The following is a 24,980-nucleotide window of genomic DNA, read 5'->3' as shown; positions in this document are numbered from 1 at the left end:
TTACTGACTGGACAGATCAGAGACTCAGGGAGAGGGATGCTTCAAAGCCACTTCCCCTACCCAGAAACGCTCTCTCATTCTGGGCCAGGAGCCTATATGCTTGTCCCTGAGTGGAGGCTGGAGGGTCTACAGTCACACAATACTGCAGTGTTTGACAGGGCTGTCATTGGGTGTGTATCACCCCCACAGTCCCCTGATCTCCTCTGTCCTTCAGAGAGCATGCCTGTAGTACAACAAAAGACACACACATGCTCCATTTCATGTCAGTGGAATCCACAGGCCAGATGTGATCCTTCACTCACCGGCCTGGCCTCTGGTTTTCCGCCCTTGAAAGGCTTGAAAACACCTGTTGTTCACACGTCCAGCTTCACCCAAACACCCAACACTCTCCTCCCTGCTTTCAAGAGACTGCATGCCACAACGTTGGAGGGACAAAGCACGATTTTAGAAAGCGGTAACAGTGAAATTCATTAATACATTTAATTAACATCAATAAACCAGACGTGTTGGCTTTGTACAGCAATGCCAACAGCTGGGTCTCAGCATTCAGGGTTAAAAATATCCATGTGTTTGCTTGCTCTGGGGGACCCTCCTTGTGATCCTTGTCTAAACAGAGTTTGAGAGTGAAAGAGGAGCATTAAGAAACTTAAAGTGGTCTATAAGTATTTTGGCTAAAAATAATCTATTGGACAAGTTATCATTCAGCGACCAAAACGAGTAGCTGGTTTTGATGTTGTTGCTGATAGGTGTATAAGCATTTCTTTCAAGGTACAAACTCTTCAGGTGGAGTTGGTGGCCGGACAGAGAAGCATTCATAAGCCTTACACGAACATTTTTAGTTTGGACTGAATCGACCATTCACTTGAATATTTGTGGCCAACTTGAGGCGTGTCTGATTTAAAACTCATCAAAAAGTTACTGATCTCTCTCACACGTGCCTGTCGGAGCAGGATAAATCACAATCTGTCAGACAAGTGAAGTGAGGTCTGGTCGCTGTCCCCTGACACCTCTGGTGACCCCCCCCCCCCTGGCTGCAGTGGCTCACGGGTCAGTAGTAGCGCTGAGCTGGGGCTAAAAGAGGAAGTAACCTTATCAGCTGTGCAAAAGGGGGCTTTCCTAAGTCACTGAGAAAGAACACCCACACACATCATTAATCACAAGGTCAGTGTAGATGGGAAAAGAGGAAAGTTTCGATATTTGGTCAATGTGAATGAATCTCAAGTAGAACAGTTAAAAGTTGTTGTCCCTCAGGCTACATCCACACGATTACGTTCAAGTTTTCAAACCCATCACTGCTGCTGTGTCTACTCCTGCCAGTCCACACTGCTCATGAGCAGCTAAAACTGAGAAGTTTTAAAACTCCAGCTAATTGTTGATCCAAGAGAATTAATCCCTCATCTTACTTTTCATCATTGTCTTTTCTCTCTCGTAGTATTTCCTGTAATTAAGCAACCACATGCAGAGTAGACTATTTGCTTCCTGTTTACACGGACACGCACATGCCCGGTGTATGTGAATGGTTGTCTGATGTCTATTTCCGGTGTGATAGTATGGACAGGGATTATTAACAATACTGAATTTAAACACTGGTGTGGATTGAGGACGTTTTAGTTTTTAAATGTTTTTTAAAGATTGAAACGTTGTAGTAAGAATGTAGCCTCAGACCGTTGCTGTTTGGCTTGTTTAGATGTTTTCTAGGAAACAGAAAGAGGGCTAAAGCTATGATTTAAACGTTTGGAACCTTGTTCCTGCCCACAGCCTGGAAGTAAGAGTCTTGTATCTGTGTGCCGTTAGAAGTCTGCCAGGAAGCCCAGTGTGCAGAACCACAAAGATTAGATCTGAATCTCCACACGGGATACGCTGGATCCTCCTCCGAGAGAGAAAGAGCAGAGTGTGTTCACGAACTCTGAAATGAAAGTTTTACAACGTCCTGCGAACCATGAGATATAGAAAGCTGCTCGTACAACCATGAGCTACGAGCTATTTCCTATCCCTCATATGGAAAATTTGGCAAATGGACGATATATAATCTAGGACCACATAAAATGCTCCTGAGTAAATCTGAGGTGCTTGAGCTCGTGCAAATACGACGCATTAAGGTTTAACAGTGCAAAAATAAGTGTGGTGCTGTAAATGTGGTCTGCAAGAAACATACCCCTCCACACACACACACTCACATTGTCACAGGCCACTTTGGGGGACATTACATAGATTTACCCCCTCAACCACAACCACTACTTCCCTCACCCAGTCTGAAAATGGTCCTCAAAGTGAGCCTATGAAGGACGCACTCACACACACGCATTAGGAGTGGTGGAACTCGATGGGCCTGGCTTTAGTTGCCCGCAGCCTTGAAAAAATATTGCCATTAGCTCCTCTATACAACCAACCGTAATCCTTAACATGACTTCAGCTCTCTTCCCCCTTTTCCATTCCTCTTTCTCTCTCTCTAATCATGTTTTATACTTTACATTCCAGGCCAACTGTGGTGCCTGTGGCTATCTCGTCTCATTCAACATTCCCTGGTTCCATATGTTGCGCCACTTCACAGGGTGCAGCAGCGCGACAGTATAGCTCCATTATTAGACAGGTTTTACTGGCTTATTGTACATATATATATATATATATATATATACGTGTGCTGAAAATACACAGTATGGAGGTTTTTGTTTGTTTTCTCTAATGACGTAGGACAATAGAAATGACACAAGCCGGAAAATAACACATCCACATAAACATCTGACCTCACCCGCTCATAATTGAATCCACTTTTACTATTGAGATGATGTCAGCATCCAAAACACTGCTGGGTGTTTGACGGATGACACCACAGAAAAGCAAAAGAGTGCTGGCTCTACATACATTTTGTTTTAAGAGAACAATTCAACAAAGAGTGGCCGGAGCAGACCAGTCCTTTTAAACCGTTGACCTCCCTCTTTACGAACAAGCTGCCCTCTATTCAGCTCTCTGACAAATAACTCTATGAGCAGCAACCAGGGCAAATGAGTACAAAGCGTGTAAGGCGTGTTTTTGTGTGTCTACATGATTGTGTGTTTGCCCTAATTGCTCTCTCGCTCTCTGTATATGGGCGAACGGCTCATTTTCTCTCAGCTGGGCCGTCTAGGGAGTGAAAACAGAAAGCCAGTCAGTTCGGGTAGCAGACAACACGCTCATTGAGCTGAGGCCTGAACCTGAACTCTGCAGCGTTGCCTCAGAGGGACACACACACAAACACACAGACACACACACACTCACTTAAGTTTCGCCGTCCAGTTGCCTTTGTGGATCTCTCACATGCGTAAGTGAACAAGCTGCATGACAACACAACCGACTGGAGTGTGTGCAGTGATGGATGTTTGAAACCACTTACCACCCAATAAACAACCACTCTGGACATTTGTTCCTAATCATTTGTTAAGTTGCTTCCCTGTGAAATTAAATAGTTTCAGCCTTGTAAGATTATACACTTTAATTCTTAATTAATTTCAAACGGGAGGTTAATTAACAACACAAACTAAGAGAAGCATACATTTTTGTTTTAAGTACGTGACTCAACGAAGTTAAAGACACACAACTGATATGGATCATCAGCTTATTGATTGTTTTAATTTGTTTTATGCTCACTCATTAGTTTTGTAATGGGTCATAATCACACTATGGCCCTTTTAAAATAAATAAATCACATTAAGTCTGAACGAACCTGAACATTAGACACGTTTGTGCGTCACACGAAGATGCAAGTGGCACCGTTTCTTTATCACCTCCACCCCTGCCTGGATAAAATCCATAAAAAGAACCTTGTGACTCATTGTTATTTATTAAACTGAGCCTCTCCTCTCCTCCCTTCTTCAATTACACACTAAAATGAGCATTGGCACCCGAGCGCACACATTCATTAACACACTGATGAGAGTGTGATGCTGTGATGCTGCATCCCTTTCCCACCAGCGTCATTCACAAACAATCACAGGTACTTCTCTTTCAGAAGCTCAAGGATGCAAATGAACAGAAGCAAATCCTTCCCTGTTCGGAAATAAACTATACGGCTCCAGCGCGGTTCTCACAGTCCTCCAAGCGGTTTTGATGGAGGGCTTTAGGAGCTTGACGTTTCAAAGAACTGAACCGAATTCCCCCTTGTAAATCTAAAGCAGCTTTCTGCTGATTAACATTCCACGTTGGGCTGGGTAGACAGCAATATCATGGCGTGGAACCGAGTGAGTCAAATTGGAGGAGGAGGAAAAAAAAAAATAACAAAGGGGTGGGGGGTGGGGTGGATGGTGGATGGATTATGATGAGGACTGCTGCTCACAGCAAAGTGGAAAAGACGCTCAGGAAAAGGGAGGAAAACCACTTTCTGGGCAGCCGCTGATCGTTGTTCGCTCACACACTGATACAAGTGTGTTGTACATTATGACTGTGCGTCTGAAATGAAAGGTGTGGCCAATACTTGCATCAGCTAGGGAGTGGTCGATGAAGTTCTATGATCTTCTCTCAAGTTAGTAGCAATAACTTAATTGGAAGTAATAGTCCTCCATGCTAAAGTATTCTTGAAAGTTGGTGATCCTAGAAAAGCTAGAAAGAGCATGGGACAGTAAAGAATGCAACTGACACATCCCACCCACTCTCATCGGCTTTTCGTCAAACCTATGACAACTTCGCTAACTATCGCCATCTTCAGTAACCGAGTTATATTCTGACATTTAATAAAAATGCAGCCTTTTCTTTATTCTTTGAGAAGCATTTTAATGTTGAAGTTGGGGAAGGTGGAGACCATCACTTTACATAATGTTGGGCAATTGGGTAACTTCATATTTCAGGAGATAATTTGCTTTATCTTGTGTATTGTGCAATTTTATCTTGTTAGGTTGAAGAGTGAGGTAAAAATGTATGCTAACATAAGATGCAACCATGCACTCAAGTTAAGTTAAAGCACTTAGTGAACTCTAAGTAAAGCACTAAACTACTTTCTATACCTGGCAACAAACATTTTAGTTTAAGTGACAGAAAGCTGCACCGTCAGCTCAATAAACAATGGACGTTGCATTTTCTTTTATAGACCCACCGCTATTTGTAAAGCATTGTTGCATTAACGTTCTTACAACCATGTTCCAATTAACGTTGCATTAAAGAAACAACAACAACCCACAGACTCACTCCGTCCACTATAACCTGGCATGGCGAAGTAAACAGTGTGTGTTATATTTCATTGCACCTCAGCAGTATTTCTTAGCGGTGGACATTACTGAGCAGAGCTTTGTTTAGAACGTCCATAGTCCTTTTTTCCACAGTAATGAGTCGGGTTGGTCCGTTTAGAACCGCCGGCCTCTGCTGTTGTCCGCGCCCATTGTCGACAACAACTGTCACAGTGAAAGACAGAGGAGAGGTGATATTTCTCTGCTGGGAGGGGGGGGGACGCATAGCTGTCATAATACGGGCGGCTGAATTGGAGAGCACCTCATACAATTAGAGAGGAAATCAATGCCACCGATGTGTATAAATCAGGGGACCACCCAAAGTCAGACACACATGTTGACGATGTGACAAATGTGCCCGGTGCGGTTTGAACACACACGTCGGCACGGAATGAAATAATGGTATGCCCCGAGCACTGAGGTGTCATCAAATCCACAAATCACGCAGCCATGTGTCAGTCTCTGAGATGGCAGCTCTAAATATCCTGTGTGTTTGCGACCTGGGTGTGTTAGGGACCTGAAGGGCGTGTCGAGATGTCCACCTCTTTAACAGGGAGCAGTAAACTACCTCTAACCAGACCAGTCACCTCATTCAACCAGCTGTATGGCCCATCTGACAACCGAGGGGGTTAACAGCTCACCCCTGACCCTCACACACAGAATATTCCTACCCCTATCACACACACACACACACACACTCAACACAGAGGGAGTGTCCACACCTCTAAAAGGGGCCTATGGAAAGGGCACATCCTCTTATGCAGTTATGTCACCTCTTGACCCCTCAACTCTTCACGCCCACAATGCAACACTTACACACACAAAGTCACACACTCACATTCATGTCACCCTCATCTATGTCCATGTGGTGGTCAGCACTATGACACACACTAAGAGTGAAACAAAGCCTCATTGTGTCCATGTCATCATTACACAACACACGCTCACCTACAGTACAATAGCTGTGGACCAGGGAGGGGTCAACATCTCCCAAAGGCGTCACACAAAATGAAAGTAAAACAATGATAACCGAATAGAAAATAAACCAAATTATTCTTTCCCATTATTTTACCACTTTCTAGGAACTACTCTTGTTTCTGTTCTCAAAAATCTGGGAAAGTAAAATCAATCTTCAGTTAAACGGCTCACAACTGACAGACACAAAAGTATGCGAAGTTTAATAAGGGGTTTAAGAAGCCAGACTTGTTTCATAATCATGTAACACACACACACACACACACACACACACACACACACTCACACACACTCACACACACTCGACCAGGGGAGGATGTTGGAGTGAAGGTTAGAGAACCATGTTGTCTTTGTGAGCTGATAAAAGTCTCCCCTCTTTCCTCTTCCTATGGAAAAGACGACTCTGCTTATGTGACTGATTCTAAACGTGATTGCACAATTTTGCTGCAGAGGGAGCAGAAAAATAAGTACAGCAAAAGTTTTACACTTCGAACAGGAAAAGTCAACTTGAGACCTTGTATCATGCATGTGAATGTGTGTGAGATTGTGAGTGTACTTGCCTATATCATTTCAGTTTATTTTGGCAATATTTAAAAAAGAGGAATGTAATTTCTCTGGCTCAGTGGACAAATTGCAGAGTGATTGTTTAACCTCAGTCTGACTGTTAGCTGGCTGTATCTTATGCAAATCCATTACAACTATCCAACTGGGAACCCTGGGATGGGTCACAGCTAAGACCTTATACTCTGAAATTTGCTCCTACAGGTGCAGATTATCCTGAGTCAGCATTACTATGGTCTAGTCTTCAAACACAATGTTGTGACTATGATACAAAACAAAACTACATCCGTGGTGTGATGAGCGTTTGCTGCTTCTTCTCTCCAGGGGGGCAAACATTCCTCAGGCCAAGCATGGCAGCAACACAAATAAAGTTGTGGGAGGTAAGTGTGTGTGTGTGTGTACGCACAGTGAGTGGGGTGTTTGTTGCTCTATGTGTTCCCAGCTGTTGCCTTTGCAGGTGCTACTGGAAGGCTTGACTCAGTGTGTGTCATTGAAATACTTAATAAGGTCATCTGCAGACAGGTTTCATCTCCGCAGTCGGTATTTTAATGTGTCTGTTCGTGTGCGATTGTGCGTCTGTGAGCATGTGTTGTGTATGAACTTGCGTGTGTGTTTTGCACATCGTGAGAGGCTACTGTTCCATTGGTCTCTGTGGACCACCCACAGAAGCCCTCTCCTCTAACCGGCAGATGGAAAAAGAAAGGCGAGGATCACAGACAAGGAGAGATATCACCTCAAGAGAGACGGCGGCCCTCCTCCCTCTCCCTCCCATCCCGTCATATTTCTTCCAAGTATAAAACCAGAGCACTTTAACAAACAGCACCCGAAGAAGTAGAAGCAGTGTCAACGCCAAGGGCTGTTTGGCTTTTAACTGCTTTGGAAGCCGGGCAGTTAGTGTGTGTGTGTCTGTGTGTGTGTGTGTGTGTGTGTGTGTGTGTGAGTGTGTTAATGGATTTATTCCTATCAGAGAAGACTTTGTCAATACGCTTCAACTGACGTTCCCACGATTCTTCCCAAAGCCACAATGGCTAAATAATAGCCAACAGATTCTAAGTGCTTCCTAACACACAAACACACAGAAACTCACGCCCTGGCCCACACACATACATCTTAGACCGGCCACATTGTGTATTACCCTTTAAGCCCCTTTTTACAGATATTAATAAAACCGTGCTCAGCAGGGAACAACCAATAAATCGTTTATGCACAACGCATGCTCCTGGAGAGACTGAACAAAATCAGGGGGGAATATGGAAAAGTTTACAGATTGTCGTACTGTCGACCAACTCAGACTCTTACTATGTGCTGAGTGTCAGGCTCTGACCACTGTGGTTACTGTTAGTAAATCATGACGAGTGAGAGGTGCTAGCCACATCCTGACCACACAACACTAAAACACACAGACCCCTAAACCCGACTGCCCAGTTGAAACCCTCTAAAGGAGTGGTGTGGGTGTGTGAGTGTTTTAAAGGAATGTTTGTGTGGAACAGATTGGGGGAGATGACTATTCTTACACACACACACGCACACACACACACAGCCCCTGTACAAACAGTGAACTGAGTGACAAATCTGTTTTCATTCTCCTTCTCCCACCGTTGGGTCGGTCTGGGTGATGGTATGTGTGCAGGTCCTGCTGGTCCTCATCATCTACCCCCCTCCAGCACTCGTACCGCGTGTGACAGGTTCTCACTCGACAAAATCTCTATTTTCCGCGAAATCCTTCTCCTTTTTTTTAGTTCTTCTACTTCCTGCCACATTCAAAGATAAACAACCTCTGCTTTGCCCGCTTGGGAAACCCCATGACCACGAATGGCTAGACAGACAGAAGAGGCTCGTGGGATACTTCATTCAACTACTAGCCAAGTGTTCAGCGCTGGGGTTTGGACTACCCAAAGCCTTAAGCTATGAAAACACTGACACATGCTCACACACACGCATCACACACACACACTACCCTGGGACAACTTCCATTATCCAGTTTCAGCCTGTGAAGTCTCAGAGGCAATTGCAGAAACTGAACGGTGATAATCAGCTAAGTTTTACCTTTGCCACTTGGGAGAAACACAACACACATCACAATGAAGACAAGAAGAAGCTTGGGAGAGTTTGTGTAAAGAGATACATCTGCATGGAGACAGTTGAAAAAAAAAGAAGAAGAAGACCTCCTGCTGAAAACCCGACTGAGCCCATCAGCCAGCCTCTAACAATTTGATACCAAGAGATTACAGCACATATTAAAAAACAACCCTCCTGCTGGCTGTGTGTATGTGTGTGTGCTGATGCCTTCCCCAGCCGTTGACTCCGAGCTACAGGTTCCCAGGAGTTTGAGTATAACAGCAGCTCTGCTTAGGAAGTCTCTGGCTGACCCTCAGGCCAGATGAGCCTTGGCAGGATATCCAACCAGCGACCGCTGAACGACAGAAACTAGAAGCGAGAGAAGGAAAGTGAAAGTTTGGAAGGTTTTCTCTGATTCGATTATCAGATTGTGGTGACGGAGAAACCATTCATGCACTGGACAAAGATAGTCTGAATGAAGATCCATATAAAGTGTTGGATTGAGAGCTGCATGCAGAAATGCACAAGCCAGGGTATGAATAGTGCTTCACCCAACTGTGCTAGCCAGCTAACTGCTGACCTCACCACTCTCCAGCTACCAACACAAGTTGGTCGGGGGGGTAATTATGGCCTTGAGAGCAGAAGTGCACTCGAGCCAAGAACCACTAGGCAGGTTCATTTCTTGCTCTATGGTTTTTCCCTCTCTGTGCGTGTCATTGTCACTCACTGCTGCCTTTTATTTTCCACTTTGCTCTCCTCCTTGTATCTCACAGCAGGAAGCCAGTTACATACATTAAACCTAATTTGGGACCTATGGGAGTTTTAATAGCAACGTATTAAACATTTTTAAAACACATCAATAACACTCATCTCCTCTCCTCTGCTGGAAAAGCTGTTAACTTAACAGCACAGGGTGAACTGCCTTGTTAAACCTTGTATTACTCTAACTTAAACTGTTTTAGATCAGGGCCTCTATCTCCTCTTTAGTCATCTGCGTAAAATAATTCATATGCATATGCAAAGACATACAAACATCTGTCTTTCACCTCCTCACTGTCTCACACACACACTTTTAAAATATTATGTTATAAGTATCCTCCTGTTCCTCTCTGCAAGAGATGATGATGGTATTTCAAGACGTGTGCGGAACACAGGGAGCCACAGAGGAGTGAGGATATATAAAGAGAAGGGGGAGGAAGGACAGGAGAGAGAGACATGGAGCTCCTGGGAGGCTTCCACAGGGTCAAGACAAGAAGAGGGGCCCCCGCCAAAGTTTGTCTCCCCCAGCATGAGGCTGGAGATGATAGCTATCCAGCCATGACAAGAAGGATGACAACAATCTGCTTCCCTCTGCTCTTTTTTTTTCTTTCACACACAGCAGACAGACAACTTAATGAGTTTACACAACACAGCTTTTCACACCTGCATCCTCAGATAGAGTAAATTCCTTTGCATCTTCGTCTGCCTGCTTTCTACTTATCAGTCTGCCTCTCTATCTTAAGTGACTTTTGATTTTCTTGGAGAATTTGTATGCAAGCGCTGTTCTGCTGTGTGTTATCTTTGTCTATTCAGACTGAGAGACTGTGTCACAATGTTATCAGAGTCACAGAGATGCATCAAGACATCTCCTCCCAACGTCTTCACATGAGGGCTTGCCTCCCTTAACTCGCTCCACCATTGTTCCTTCAGAAATCTGATTGCCTGTGCTTTGGATCCTGTCTGCAGACTGTTTGACAAAACAAAATAGTTTCGGCGTACCGAAAGAAAACAACTTTGTCAAAATGTTTGTATGAAACCAACTCGATGAATAAAAGCTGCTCTCGCTCGACAGTTTGGCTGGGACCTAGCTGAGCTGCAGGGTGGGTGTTGCAGTATTTATGACTTGTTGACCCCTGGATAGACTCCCTCCCCCTCTTCCACCTTAACCTCCTGACTCATGTGCCCCTTACAGCCCGATCATGCAAACACACACCCTGTCTTAGCATCTGACTGGATCGCTGAAAGGCTCCTTCTGTGGACTGAGGACCTCTGTGCTCAAAACATTTCCAATACTGATATCTCTGCCAATAGTAACCAGGAATAAAACTCAAACGCAACTTAATATATAAATATATCAGCAAAAATAAACATAGATACTGATATGTATGTGAAAGGCTCATATGGGCACATTTTAATCGGCCAAACTATAAATTAGTCGGACTCTGTAAGCATGGAATTATTGGCACAGTTATTAAACAGAAGGTGCTTTGACCTCTCCGTCTTCACAGATTCCTTCCTCGTGGACCTCCATCAGAGTCAACACTTGGCTGGGGCTTACATTAGACTTTATATATTTGTTTAACTACTGCAGGGCTGCCTTTGAGAGCACCTTTACGGCGCCTTTTAACAGAGGCACCATAAGGCCAGAGCTCTGACACGTTGACAGGTGTATGTACAATATGTGCACTTTATGAACTGTGCCTGATGTTTAACACATGGAAAATAGTGAGAATGCTTTTTCAATAGAGTCAAAATTAGTCACACTTGCGTCTATAGGGCCAGGCGAGGGGATCAAACATCTAACCCTAACATTTTTAATGATCCCTTTGGGTTTACACAGAGTTAAACAGGATCCAGTTTGATGATCTGATGAAAACATTGGCATTGTGACTGTTTCAGAGGCTGTGTTTCGTTCTTTGAGGTGGAGAAGAGGGGAAAGCTTTGAGGGGTACGCCTCGTTTTATCCGCGCTCTGTTTAACTGCTGTCTGACTGACTTCCTCTGCAGTCTCCACACACCACTGACAAGACTCACTCAGGATATTAATAGTGCGATGCATATTCTCACAGCGTGTGCCGACAAACACAAAGCACAAAGCTGAATTAATCATTCTGAAACAAGGAAAAATATGTCTCCAGCTTCCTTTATCAGGGTGAAATTCCACCGCGTAGCACCCTACTCCCTCCTCTAACTTCCCCCCTCCAACCTTATTATGCTCAGTAGGCAGATGATCTCAACATTTAAGAGGAAACTTGGCTGCAATCACCGGAGTGTAATATGTCCAAGCGCTGTCTGTGACCCTGCAGTGACACACAGCTGGCCAACACAACACAGGGAGACAGCCAGAGAAAGAAGCCAGCCGTGAGAGCCAGATGTGGATAAATAGACAAGACCAATATCCGGACATCCAGATCCATCTTCAGGTCAGAGTTTTATTCTTGCACCAGCCAATTCGCGTGGGCAGTCGAGCCGTGAAAGTTTCCACACAAACACGAAATAGACACAATTACAGACACACTCCTCAGCATTTTGAAAGGGAACGCAAAGACATGGTGATTATGTGTAATAGGGAGTTTGCAATGGAAATACAGACCCACCTTAGGATGAGTGCTCTGTCTGCATCGCTTAAACATGATCTAAATCTCCATTCATCTTTAAGCACATCTAACCCTTTTAAATCACAGAGTGTAACAGGGATTCACAAAGTCAAACCTCCACCTCATCAAATATGCTGTGTTACTAACTTTTCCTAAAAAAAAATATATACATCTTCTTTAAGTTACCTGTGGGCTCCAAACTGTTTATTTTAGTTCCAGGATACGGTCCACATGTGGTGCATGTGGTGGATGTGCTCTGCAGATCTTATCAACTGAGACAAGCTACGGCTGAGGGTGTCTTGCCTGACAGTGTCTGTTTTCCTGTGCCCACATGTGTTCTCCATATGGCCCCGCTCTGAACGTCCTTCTTCCCCCCACTAACCACAAGGGACTTCCTTACTGTACATGGTTTTGGTCTAAATATGCTGTGTGCGCATCTGTGGCTCTTTCAATCACCACATGTCTATCTGAAGGACCTTGACCCAACAGGTGATGTTTTCTTCAGGGTTGCAAATGGTTACATTTTAGAAAATAAAATGGAAATGATCGTTTGTGTGTTATGAAAGCAAAGACGCTGGAAGCATAAGAAGAGAGAGAGTTGCAGAGAGAGCACACGCAGTTCTGAAAGGGCGACCAAAGCCAGAGATTATAGAGTGGCCTGAGAATAACCAACAAGAAGAGATGAAAAAGTGGACGGTCAAAAGGACATTGGAGGGTTTGATGGAGACTGATGTGTCCTGTGATGTAGGCAAAAAGAGATCGAGCCACTGAGCCTCTGTATTTACCTACGGGTCGTTGGTGACAAAGCTGCAGGCTCGACAAACAAACAAACATTCTGGTTTCTGATGGGGGAGAAGCAGGTGGTGAGAAGGAGAAGACAATAGAAAGGTAATGAGCATTATCTTTGCCTAAAGAAAGCTAAGGAAACTAATGGGAACATAATCCATCTCCATCTGTCACTGGAAGAAAGAAAGTGTAAATCACCCTCAGCCTTCTCCTCTACTTTTCCTTGGGTTAAACATAATCCCTATAAACCCATTCTGCATGTGAATAAGGTGAGGGAGAACATTTGGGGGCTAGAAGCCATCTGGTTGCCAATCATGTATGAGTCGGCTTTGGTAGAAAGTCCCTCTGAAGAGCAAAAGAGTCGCCAGGACCTGAAGCACCTAGAAAAAGTATGGAGAAACACTTGACTGATAAAAGAAACTAGTCGGACAGTAATAAGTGTAAGAAGAGTCTTTGCCCGGATATCCACTGTTACACCGGAAGCCCTAAGAGGCATATTAGTCATCAGATGAAAGCCGATTGAGATGAGTCAAACAGGATTCAACACCCACTCATCACACTGACTGGATGTCAGTGTCAACTGTCACTCAACCCTCAATCAAGCACGTAGACTGAAAAAGCGAATGTGCACTCACAGATCGGAGAGATGGCAGAGATGACTGGATACCGAATAAAAAAATAAATGGCAAAGGCTGTAGTGGGCCTATTTGTGACTGAAATGCAACACACCCGCACCAGTTAACTGTCATGGTGGGCACCTCGCCAACTGAACCTGGCACTCAACTTTTCCATTCTCCCTCTTGCACTTTTTTTCGATATCACTTTTTCTTGCTCTCTCTATCGAAGCCTCCCTCTGGAAAATTGGCCAGCTGTTTGGGGTGTTGGAGAAACTGCTTCCAAACATCATGAAAGCTGTAAACTGTTGCTCAACCTGCTGAAGATGGCCTTTTGGGCAGTTCCTGAATTCAAGGAGCCGTTTATCCGTGTGAAGAACTGACATTGCTCCTACAGACATATTTCTATTTTAAGAGGACGTTTGTGTTGCAGTGAAGAGTGAAGAGGCAGTAACGCGAGCCCTCAACAGAGCGTTTCTGTCTCCTGACAGTGTTTGCGTACTCCACCCTCTGTACACTCACTGCCTGGTCACGCAAGGCTAAAGTTAAAGCATCTTCTTCTCTTTGTCGCAACTGTGTCTGTATGTGTTTACTTACGTGTGTTTGCATATAAGGGTAGTGTAACAATCGATTTCCGTGAGGTGAGTCAAGTTGTTGGGCAGTTGCTGCAGAGTAAGTAAAAGTAAGAGCGATGGTTAAAATGTCAAATGGAAAAATCCCACATCTCCCTATGCCTATATTTATTATTACAAATAATTGTTGGAAGTTGTGTCTATCAATACCATTGGATGTTTTTATGCCTGAAAAAAGCAACAGAGAACGGAGTCATGTGTGTGACAGTGTGTCTACAGATAAGTGTGTTTGCTTTTCCAGTGCAATATAGCTGAGCTTTGCCATTCAAACTCGACACACTGCCGCTCTGAGTCCATCGGACAAAGAGGTCACTGACGGCGTCACAAGGAGCTGCCTCTTCAACCCGTTTACAAAAACAACAGGGGGGAAAAATCATTACTTTCCAGGCTTAGCTCAGGAACATCCAAAAAGAAGCAGTGTCCCTTTTTTCAGTGGTGGCTAAGAGAAACGATTACAACCCTTCCTTCCTTTGGCACGCACACACAAAGACACACACACACTCACAGATCTGGTTGTGGCCAACCTGGATACATAGATCAACACAGCTTGAGAGGATCCGTGGGGTTGCAGCTTCAGCACTCCCTCAAATTATTTCTCCGAAACTCCATCCAGCAAAGTCAGTATGAATCCAACCGATTTCAAGAGAAGTTTTTTTTTTTTTATCCAACCCCTGGTCGGGCAAATCTGTTTCCATTTAAACTAAACACTAACTGATCCACCCCCCTCTGTGCTCCAGCTCCTCACCCCCTGCCCCCTGAAGCCTGCCCATCTCATCTGTAGTATGTGTGAGATTCAATATTACAGCCAAATCACCCACAAAACTATTATACATCGACTGTAGGGAATGGCTTAAGTTCAGCTGGAGAGCACACGCAGGGAAACCGATGGCAGCTCATGCTTATTAACAAGTGGGACTGTGATGGTTGGCATTGAGTTTTTCACGGGTGAGGAGCAGGGGAAATTATGATTTTTTTTTTTCTGTGGGGGGGTTTGGTGGTTTAATACAGACTGAGAAGGTTGTTTAAAGTTGACTCGTATTAAAGCAAGGCAGAATTGATCTGCACTGCCACAGACAAAACCAAATTAAGAGTCTGAATGGAGCTCTGTGTCTTTTTCTAGGCAACCAGAGTATCTAACACTCAATCAAGCAATTGAAGTTAAATAACTGAGTGAGAGTGTGGTGTAGCTACAAGTTGGATAGTGTTGTAGTAGCAATATCAGATCTCTTCCAGTGACTGACTGACTGTTTGGGGTCTGGGGTGGTCAAAAGTCTTTACTGTAACAAAGACGTCTTTCATGCACAGTTCTTTTAAAGTCACACTCACAGTAAACAATGAACTAAATGAAGGTCAGACACATTTTCAGAGAGACAATCTCTAAAAATGTGTATCCTCCTTCTGATTCATCAGGCATATTTACGAAACCAACTTTTATACTTTCACTTGCATATTTATTTCCAACTATGGATCTTTAGTTAGTTAAGAACACTTGCACAAGCCATGTAGGTGTCATATCATAATCTCACTCTATCACTATGTCAAGGAAATTAAAGATGATAACATAATTTCCTGCACGCCTGAGCCTTAAGGTGTTGAGTCATTACCGGTTATGTTGCCCAAACCTGCAACCTGACTTGCTTTCCCTTTTGGCTGGTGTGGCTATAGCTACTGATCAAGTGAGCGAGATGGACCAACAAAAAAGACACAAGGCACCTCTGGCAACCAAGGCCAACATGATCCACAGAATAATCTGCAGCGATGGCCTATGTCTGAACTTTCTGGCAATCATCCCTAAGCGAGATTAGGATTTGATTTTCGAGTTGGGTTTTGCAATCTGGCCTTGCAGCTAACACAACATACAGCTGCCCAGTTCCAAACTGCATGTGTGTGCATGTCTTTCATCCATTTTTCAGTTCCACTTTAATAAAGGGAAAATTGTATCTGTGTCTGCAAGTAAATTAATGATGTGATACAGACGATATCTATATCACTGTGAGTCCAACTGTTTCCTGTACGATGGCCACATCCACTGGCTGTTTGACAAAAAATGGAAAAGCTTTCTCTGAGTCATGAAGTCTTGCTGATTTTACTGCTGAGAAGCAGTTCCCTTCACTACCGCTGACCTCTCCCTTTTGACCTCCTACGATTTCCCAAAATGCAGCATGGACTCCAACACAGGTGCATGTGGGAGTGCTGTCTCTAAGCCAGACTTCACATTGGAACGATTTGATCCTTTCAACAAAACCATTCCTACCATCCAGGCAATGCACTGAGCCATCCGGTCCAAGATTCCAGCCATCTTCCAGCCAGTCTTCCTGCTTCCCTCATTAGCTGCCCAGCAACCTAACATGCACGACAGATTCCCTCGAGAACCATAGCCAGGCCTCTGTGGTAATGCATGTGACACACTAGCTGCACTTTTTCCCAATTTAAAACAAGCCCAAATAAGCAGTCTATAGTTTTCTCTGGACCGAATAAAGACTTCGGCACTCCTCCTCCTCAGGAATGTGATTAGAAAGACTAAATCAAGATGCAATGGCACGAAAGCTTTAAAGTGTGCTGCTGCTATTTCTGTGTGTCTATTTGTGTCCAATGCCTTTTTTTCCCTTGAGTATCTGCCATCCCCATCTTTATTTGCTTCCTCTCTATCTGCGCTTTAGTGTAAACAGTGTTAATTAAGAAGCATGACTCATGCTGCTGTAATGTAAAAGGACGAGTGTGGCAGGAAATCAGAATAATGTCGGTGAAGATTCAAAGAGGAGCAAGTGGCGACAGGCTACACACAGGGGAGTGTACGATCTGTCAAGAAGCTTATGTGACTTTGTTAATTAATTCACAACACGAACTTACAAGAACTGTGTTGAAGCATGTGAAGTAAATTGGATCCCGAGGCCAAAGAATAGCCAGAGAAATCATTTGTGGCGTTATATCTGCGAGGGGCATTACTCACCCTTTTCCCAAGGAGAGGCTTTATACCCACACGTTACAGCAACCACAAAAGAGCACATTTAAGCACGTGCCCGCCAGCTCTCTAATGGGCCAGTGTTTTCACAGCTGGGACTGGACAAGAAACCAGTGCAAATACTGAGATGGATGATCAATGTCTTTGTCTGTGGTGTGTGTGTGTAGCCTGAGGTGGTGAATTCATCATAGAACACTCTCACCCCAACATAAATTGTACTGGATTCTGAAGGATTAACCCTTGTTATCCAGCTATATGACTTATTATGGTCTTAACTCTTTGCACACTGACCTGCTGACGGTGCTCACAAGGTTAACCTTAATTCACGTGTACAGTTATTCAGGCCATACACAGGCTTGTTGTCAAAGCCTGGGCAAACACGCCACTTGCCAAGCATGCAGGCAATCGCACAAGGATGAACTTTAGGTCTGTTTCACCATAATGTCTTGATACGTTTCCCAAAAGTGTATTTGATGGAGCTCCAGATTTGTGGAGCAGGGAGTGTATTTTCAGAGTGCTGGTTTCCCCATCTGTGTGACCACAGTGCTGGGCCGCTTTCCCTGCATCTTTCTGCCCACTGTTCCCACGCCTCTTTCTGAGCTAAATACATATTTTGGGAAATTCTGCGCAGCAAATCATATGCCCCGTTCTCTCAGGGCACCAAATACCCATTACTCACAGCCTCTCCCCCACCTTTATAGACCTGAGGACTTTTTTTTTGTTAGAACGAAACCAAATCTAAGTTTGTGTGCAAATGTTGCTAAACACGAGGGCTCTCTTTCAACTTTACTCTGCTTTCGGGTTCCTACAGTTAATTGTTCACATTCAAGGTCTAAAGTAGTCTTTTGCAACCACAGTTTTCCACTTCTGGCCACTGCAAAGCTTGAATGGAGCGAAGTCAGAGTAAAAAAACACTTCTCTACTGTCAACAAGAATCAAGGACTAGTGACCCTTAGCAAATCTAACGACTGGACAACTGTTCTAGGTTGAGTTTGAAACGGATATAGATGCAACAGTCTGAGAACATTTTTAAAGTTTCACAAAAACTTCACACGGGGATGCCATTAACAAACGTTGTGCATCAGACATAAAGATCAATGATTTCATATCCACTTCCACTTTCCATTAGTACAGCAACTACTCTGCACTTTAAAATGCCCCATAGTACCGTAAATACAAATTACACCAGGAAGACCTCTCTCCAGCTATATCCTTGAATAGAGAAATGAATGACGAATGGATTCTTCTGTATAGTGGTACTATGCAGCGAGTTCAGTCAGTGCCGTGGAGCCATTTGAACACATGTAAAGCAGAATGAATAGGTTTCAAGGAGTGTGTGTGTGTGTGTGTGTGTGTGGGTGTGTGTGTGTGTGTGTATGAACATGCTCGTACCACTGTGTGCATGAGTAATGAATAAGATCCTGGCACATCACAACCAAGTTCCCCTAATGCACTCCCAGTAGACCAGAAGAAATAAACAGATAAAGACGAAGTGGACGTATACACAACAGCAAAGAGAGAGAGAGAGAGGGAGAGAGAGAGAAAGAGAGAAAGTGCCAAGAGTGAGAGTCAGCAAGAGAGGGCAGGAGGAGAGCGAGGAGGGAGTTTTCAGAATTGTTATTGGAGCCGTAGAAGTCATTTCTGACTTAAAGAGTTCCAGATGTGGGCCAGCCTCTGAGAAAAGAAAGGATTGGAGAAAAGGAGAGAAATCAAGAGAGCTAGGAGGGAGGGGTATTTATCAGACCGTGCCCAACCATTTGATGGGTATTCTAACCCCCCCTGTTCGGAGTCTGGCTTGAGGACAGAAATGAATCTTTGCGTTTGTGTGCAGTGATGGTTCTGGTGGGAAAGGGGACTTCAGTGGGAGCGGTTGGGGGGGGGGGGGGGGGCTGAAAGCCAGGTTTAGGGTGTGGGGTGTCAGGTGGTAAGGTGGTAGAGGGGCATGTGGCTTGCAGGGCCCAGTCGTGGGTCTATAAAAAGCGAGGGTGGTCAGTATAATAGTCTGTTGTTATTACACACACGGGTCTTTCTCCAAACCAGTGACTGAACCCACCAAAATAGGCAAGTCCAAACCCAACCAAAGGACATCTGGTAAAATGCTGGGACAAAAGTTGCTCTTTAACTTATTTAGCAATAAAAAAGGTTCCAACGCGGGCTTATGGCAGCATAACAGAGAAGCCCAATGCACTGCGCTCTTTTTAGCACTTGTAACTTTGAATTATGATGAAACCCGTGGTTGCTGCACAGAATAAGAAACGCAACAGAAAGTGAGTGCATGGTGTGTGTGTGCGACTGCTGCCTGACCTGAGGCCTTTGAGAAACTCTTCTTCACACATAGAGGTGCTCCTGCATGACAACATCTTAACTCAGATCAATCCTGAGTCTAATTTTTAAAACCCTGTAATAACGGCCCCTGCTGTTCTCCCTTCCCCTCTCTCTGTGTGCTGTGTAAAAAAGTGCATGTCCATGGGCGTGTGCGCTTGTGTGCCCGGCTTCTCCAGCATTTGTTTTCACTCCCTCTGCATTGGGCTAAGCTGCACGATCCCACAACAAAAGCCCATTGTGCTCCAGCTAAAAGCTCTGCTCCAGGGAGCTGGTAGTGGGCCACAAACAAAGCCTGGTTACATTGTCCCAACACAAGCTCATGAATCAGTTCCACACTGGACTGCCAAAACAGCCATGGAAAGAGCGCTACGAGTGTATTAGGGGTTTTGAGGCAAGGGGAAAGTTAATTGAGGACTGACGTGAGGGTGGAGGAAACAAATGGACAGGGAGCAGGATGCACATCTGGAGCTGGAGGAGAAGGGAGGCCGACAGATGTAAGATTTGTGGAGACGGTGGCTGAGAAAGGATTTGTCCAACATGAGAAGAGCAGGATGAGGAAATGGAAGAAAGGATAAGGATTTGAAAGGAGTGCAGCCAGCCCAGCAGGAGGAAGAGAGGTGAAGTCAGCGTAAACACCGAGCTGTGTCAACAGACAAGCCTCCCATGTGCCTGGGCTCCAAGAGGCTCAGTGCAAAAACCCAAATCACAACAGCAGCAGAGCCAGGGCGACGTTTCAGGACTCAGCTGTGAAAACTGGCTGATGAGAGTGAAGCAGTTAAAATGTAATTTGGCAGCTGGACACAGGATCCTGCAGAGGACCCGGGGGCAGAGAGAGAAAAGACTTTCTTTGTTCACATGAGATGCCCCTGCGCTCTTATTTTCCTATTCTGACAGGTTGGATTAGCAACGACTCCATCAGGCTGTAAAACAAGGCACATAACGCTGCTATTGTATCCACCAGCGGGCCACACACTTCACCCTTTCCACACACGTGGGCTGTGAGGAAGTGGAAAGTGGTGGCCAGCACTTTGGAAGGAGAGTCGTGAGAGGGATATTTATTAAAAAAAAAAGTTATGACATCAATTACTCAGCTAAATAAAGTTTCAGCACATGTTTCTGTTCTCTGGGCAGTGAAGGGGATATGGAAGTATATTTACCGTTGGCGTTCTTCCCGCAGATCAGGTGCTCGTAGAGCTGCAGGACCCCCCACAGCTCCGCGTCATTGTTCACCACCACCTCCAGAGCCTCCGCGCTCACCGGGGCGCAACCCGACCACGCGTCCGGCCCCGGGTGGCTCCTCTCGGCTGACAGCACCCGGGCCCCGGCCTCCTCCACCAGAGCCTCCATGCAGGCGGTCAGACATATAGCCGCGTACTCGTGGATGCGCACGGAAATGCGGGTGTCCACCATCCAGCGGAAGAAGCGTCCCACGGAGAAGGAGAGGCCGCACCGGGCGGACTTGCCCTTCCTCAGCAGCTCCCCGGCGCTCATGCTGTACATGGAGATCGCCTTGACAGTGGCGGAGACGCAGTGGTCGGCCAGGGCCCAGCTGAGCACCAGCCTCATGGCGCTCTGCACCTCGAAGCGGGTGCAGCGGCAGTGCATGACGCTGAGCCGCTGCGCCTCCCGGGAGATGCGGATCAGAGCCCGCCGGAGGAGACCGGACAGCCTCCGCACGGCCTCCGGGGAGAACACGGGTGCGTGTCCCCCCTTGACGCTCCCACTCGCGGCCACATTGCGCAGTATCTTGGCCACGTCTTCCTCGGTCCAGGGAAACTCCTCCAGCTCAGGTAAGCGCGGACACTTGGAGAAGATGTCCTCCGGGTCCTCGGGCAGCACCGTGTTCACCGTGTCCCAGCTGTTGTTCCTGCTGTTCATGGAGCCGGAGTAGTACCACCAGTTGCCCCGGTGCTGGGCCGTCATGAACGCCTGGGAGTTGGACTTGGAGGAGGACAGGCTGAGGGACTTGCACGAGTCCCCGGCTCCGTAGCCCGAGTCCAGGGTCAGGTCCTCCAGGGTTTTCATGTGGACGTTGCTCAAACCGGCCATTGTGGCGAAGTGTCTTCTTCCCGGGAGGGGCAGCCGAGGAGCGATGAACCCGCTGGAAGCCAAACTGGAGCCGAAACTCCCCGCCGAGCTGGATGAACTGGTTACGCGACGCACTTGTCAGACATGCTGCTGAACGGAGCCGAGAGCGGGGCCGCGAAACGAAACAACTTCACAAGCCCCGGAGACGCTCTTCAAATTCAAACTGATGAATACGGTGGTTAACAAACTTGGAAGCGGGGTGAAGAGGACGTCACACTGGGCTCACCTTGCCTCCTCCGGGGGGGGATTTAAAACTTTTCCTCCGGTGTCCTCTCTCTGTGCAAACACGACGAAATGTCCCCGAGCTCTTCAAACACAGTCACACTCGAGTTCCTCTATTAAAACAAGTCCCGTTTATCCGCTCCACGCAGCCACACTGGTTGTTCTTTCCCGACAGTATATCCGTGGAGCAGCCCGTGTTCAGCTCATCTCTCTCCCTGCTGCGGAGCCTCTGGTCCCGGGAGCTGCCCCGCGCCTGCAGATGTGTGAGGGGAGGGGCCAAGGCTTGACGGACAACACGGAAGCAGCGCAAACACCACTTAGGAGGCTGCTGAGGGTTTGCCTCAGCCAATCAGGAACCGGCCCGAGAACTTATCCAAAGTTGTTGGGAAGGGGGGGGGCTTTAGTTTTTGTTTTAACTACTTTTAACAGTGTTGAGCAAGTTCACACCTCTCATGAACTAGTTCAAAGTTCTGTTCTTACAAGTAAACATGAATAGTTCACGTTCATAGTTCACCATTTAAATTCTGAACTAGTTCATAGTTCAGTTCATTTCATATTTTTTAGGTGGAAACTGAGAATGAAAGACTTAACTTGTTAAAGAAAACCTTATCCATCACTACCCCTTGCCTTCACTGTCAGAGTGTTTATCAGACAGTGTGTAAAAATCCCTCAGATAATAATAAGGTGCATCGGATCTCGAATGTAGTTGCTGAGTCTGCGTCTCTGCTTTCTCTTGCCCTCTGTATATGAGACCGAGAGCTGCTGTGTCGCAGGTATGGCCTGCCCCTTTAAGGAAAGTTTGTAGTGTGTGACGTAGTGCACCAGGGTATTGTGGGAAAATACGTTAAAAGTGTGTTTATAAGGAGAAGTGACGGACCACCGAGAGGGGATGCGAGTGTTGCTCGTGCTGTATATCCGAGAAATGAAGTGGCCACATTCCAAGTAAAGAAACATCTCCTCCTCCTTATTCACGGGGCGGTCCGGACGGCTGGTTACCGGACAGACAGCGAGCCATGATAACCAGTGACTGGTGACCGGCTCCTGGTACAGGCGACACAGGAGACCGATTTATCATGACGTGACACATGCAATGTAAAACAATACATTAACGTCACACCATCATCCTCTAACCCCGGGGACGCACCGGAGGTAGAAGCGCTGCGAAAAGCGGTCCCCCTCCTTTCTTGCCCATGTTAATACTTTGGCTGTTCGCACCGGCAGCGTAGTGCCGGGAAGAACCAGGAAGCGCCGCGACCACACACACAGGCACATTATCTCCTGTGGGGGGGTGGCGGCTACATGCTTGCTTAGGACAGTCACCTGTGAAGACCAGCATCATGTACCCCTGAACCAGCGCGGAGAAATAATGATGATGAAATGTAATATACATTTTTTTAATATAAAATTAAATATAAAAAAATTTAATTAAATGAAATATATATTTTTTAAATTAAATAAAAAAAAAAAAAAAAAAACTGCGCGCGCACATCCTGCGCAGAAGCCCACTGCGCACATTCTGCGCAGAAGCCCATTGCGCACATTCTGCGCAGAAGGCCATTGCGCAGATCCTGCGCAGAAGCCCATTGCGCACATTCTGCGCAGAAGCCTACTGCGCACATTCTGCGCAGAAGCCCATTGCGCACATTCTGCGCAGAAGCCCAGTGCGCAGATCCTGCGCAGAAGCCTACTGCGCACATTCTGCGCAGAAGCCCATTGCGCACATTCTGCGCAGAAGGCCATTGCGCAGACCCTGCGCAGAAGCCCATTGCGCACATTCTGCGCAGAAGCCTACTGCGCACATTCTGCGCAGAAGCCCAGTGCGCAGATCCTGCGCAGAAGCCTACTGCGCACATTCTGCGCAGAAGGCCATTGCGCACATTCTGCGCAGAAGACCACTGCGCACATTCTGCGCAGAAGCCCATTGCGCACATTCTGCGCAGAATTCCATTGCGCAGGAATTGCGCGCGCAGTTTATTTTTTTTAATTTTTTTTATTTTAATTAAATTTTTCTCTGTTTTTATATTGAATTACTTTAAATTAACATAGTGTAAGATATTCTGCAATTAGTAGGAGAAGTCCTGCCAATATTAAGCGTTCAATATATTGCCAGCTTTAAAATGGGAAGGAGAGGGATTCGAACCCGGGTCCCACGGTTCAGAGACCGTCGCTTTAACCGCTAGGCCACTTCAGCTGTTGATTTCCTCAATGGACTAAGCACCAAACAATCATGGACAAATTATCATGTGTGTGTCGGTGTCATTTTATTATATTTTTATGCTGCTTTTGATAAACACTTCATAGAAAATATTTTCTGCTTTACTACATATATTTGACAGCCTCACTTAAAAGTTACCTTTATATTTTTGGCTTTTAGATACTGGATGAAACCTATTGTTAGAGAATAGCCCAGTGGGGGGGAAATATTTTTTGAGAGAAGATTCGAGATTCATTCACTATTCGGCTCAAGAGATCTCTGATCCTTGAAGCTTCCTTCTACCAAGTTGTGTGGTTCGTCGCCGAGACACTGGCCAGAGAAGAAAACAATTGGAATACGTTGCTTGTTTGGTTTGCATATGTGTGCCATGAGTGTTGGGTAACGTAGTGCGAAGTCTAGTTAGTTGGTTTCGGTTAGGCTAAATCGCGGACATTTTACGAGCACTGAGCAACGACATGGTGAAAGTTTTCGATTTTAGACAGCGTCTCTCCTGAGGAGAAAGTATTGAAATGTCCCAAGGGTCAGTGAACAGGTAGGGGTGGGGCACGTGACAGTTCTAGGCCAATGGCTGTAGGGTTTTGTGGGATGCCAGGCTCTCATTGGCTGATGAGTTGGCGTGTCGAGGGTGAATGAGGAAGGGGAGTGAAGAATACAGTGGTGGCTGATAAGAGTGTCGGAGTTACGAACAAGAAGAGTGTCGTGTTCGCTGGACTTTAATAAAGTTACACATAAAGAGAGGTTTCCTGTTTTCTATACGCGAGTACGCTACAATATGAACGTGTTCACCGTTCAAATTCATTATTTGTCATTGAGTTGCATTCAGTTCATCGTTCTCATAAAGGTGAACGCGTTCAATGAGCGCGTTCTTTTGCGTTCGTTCATGCACAACACTGACTTTTAAATAGTTGTATTGACACATTTCAGTGATGGTTTCTCATTCTGCCAGGTTTGAATTCACTTACAACTTTTTTAATTGAACCTACTATAAAATAATC

The 24,980-nt window shown here is 45.6% G+C and overlaps 1 protein-coding gene across 1 annotated transcript in view; it reads right to left on the bottom strand.

Annotated features, from left to right (window-relative positions):
• The window catches only part of abtb2b (ankyrin repeat and BTB (POZ) domain containing 2b), a 42,442-nt gene extending 20,457 nt beyond the window's left edge, over nt 1–21,985 (bottom strand). The window contains exon 1 of the mRNA XM_062390142.1: nt 20,618–21,985. Coding sequence (XP_062246126.1) covers nt 20,618–21,509 — 892 coding nt within the window. The 5' untranslated portion in view covers nt 21,510–21,985. The remainder of the gene's footprint in view (nt 1–20,617) is intronic.
• Nucleotides 21,986–24,980: the final 2,995 nt, after the last annotated feature.

This window comes from Platichthys flesus, chromosome 6 (assembly GCF_949316205.1).
Source record: "Platichthys flesus chromosome 6, fPlaFle2.1, whole genome shotgun sequence".
In the NCBI taxonomy this organism is placed as follows: domain Eukaryota; kingdom Metazoa; phylum Chordata; class Actinopteri; order Pleuronectiformes; family Pleuronectidae; genus Platichthys; species Platichthys flesus.
Note: the sequence above shows the minus strand (reverse complement) of the source record. Positions and strands in the feature narration are given on the sequence as shown.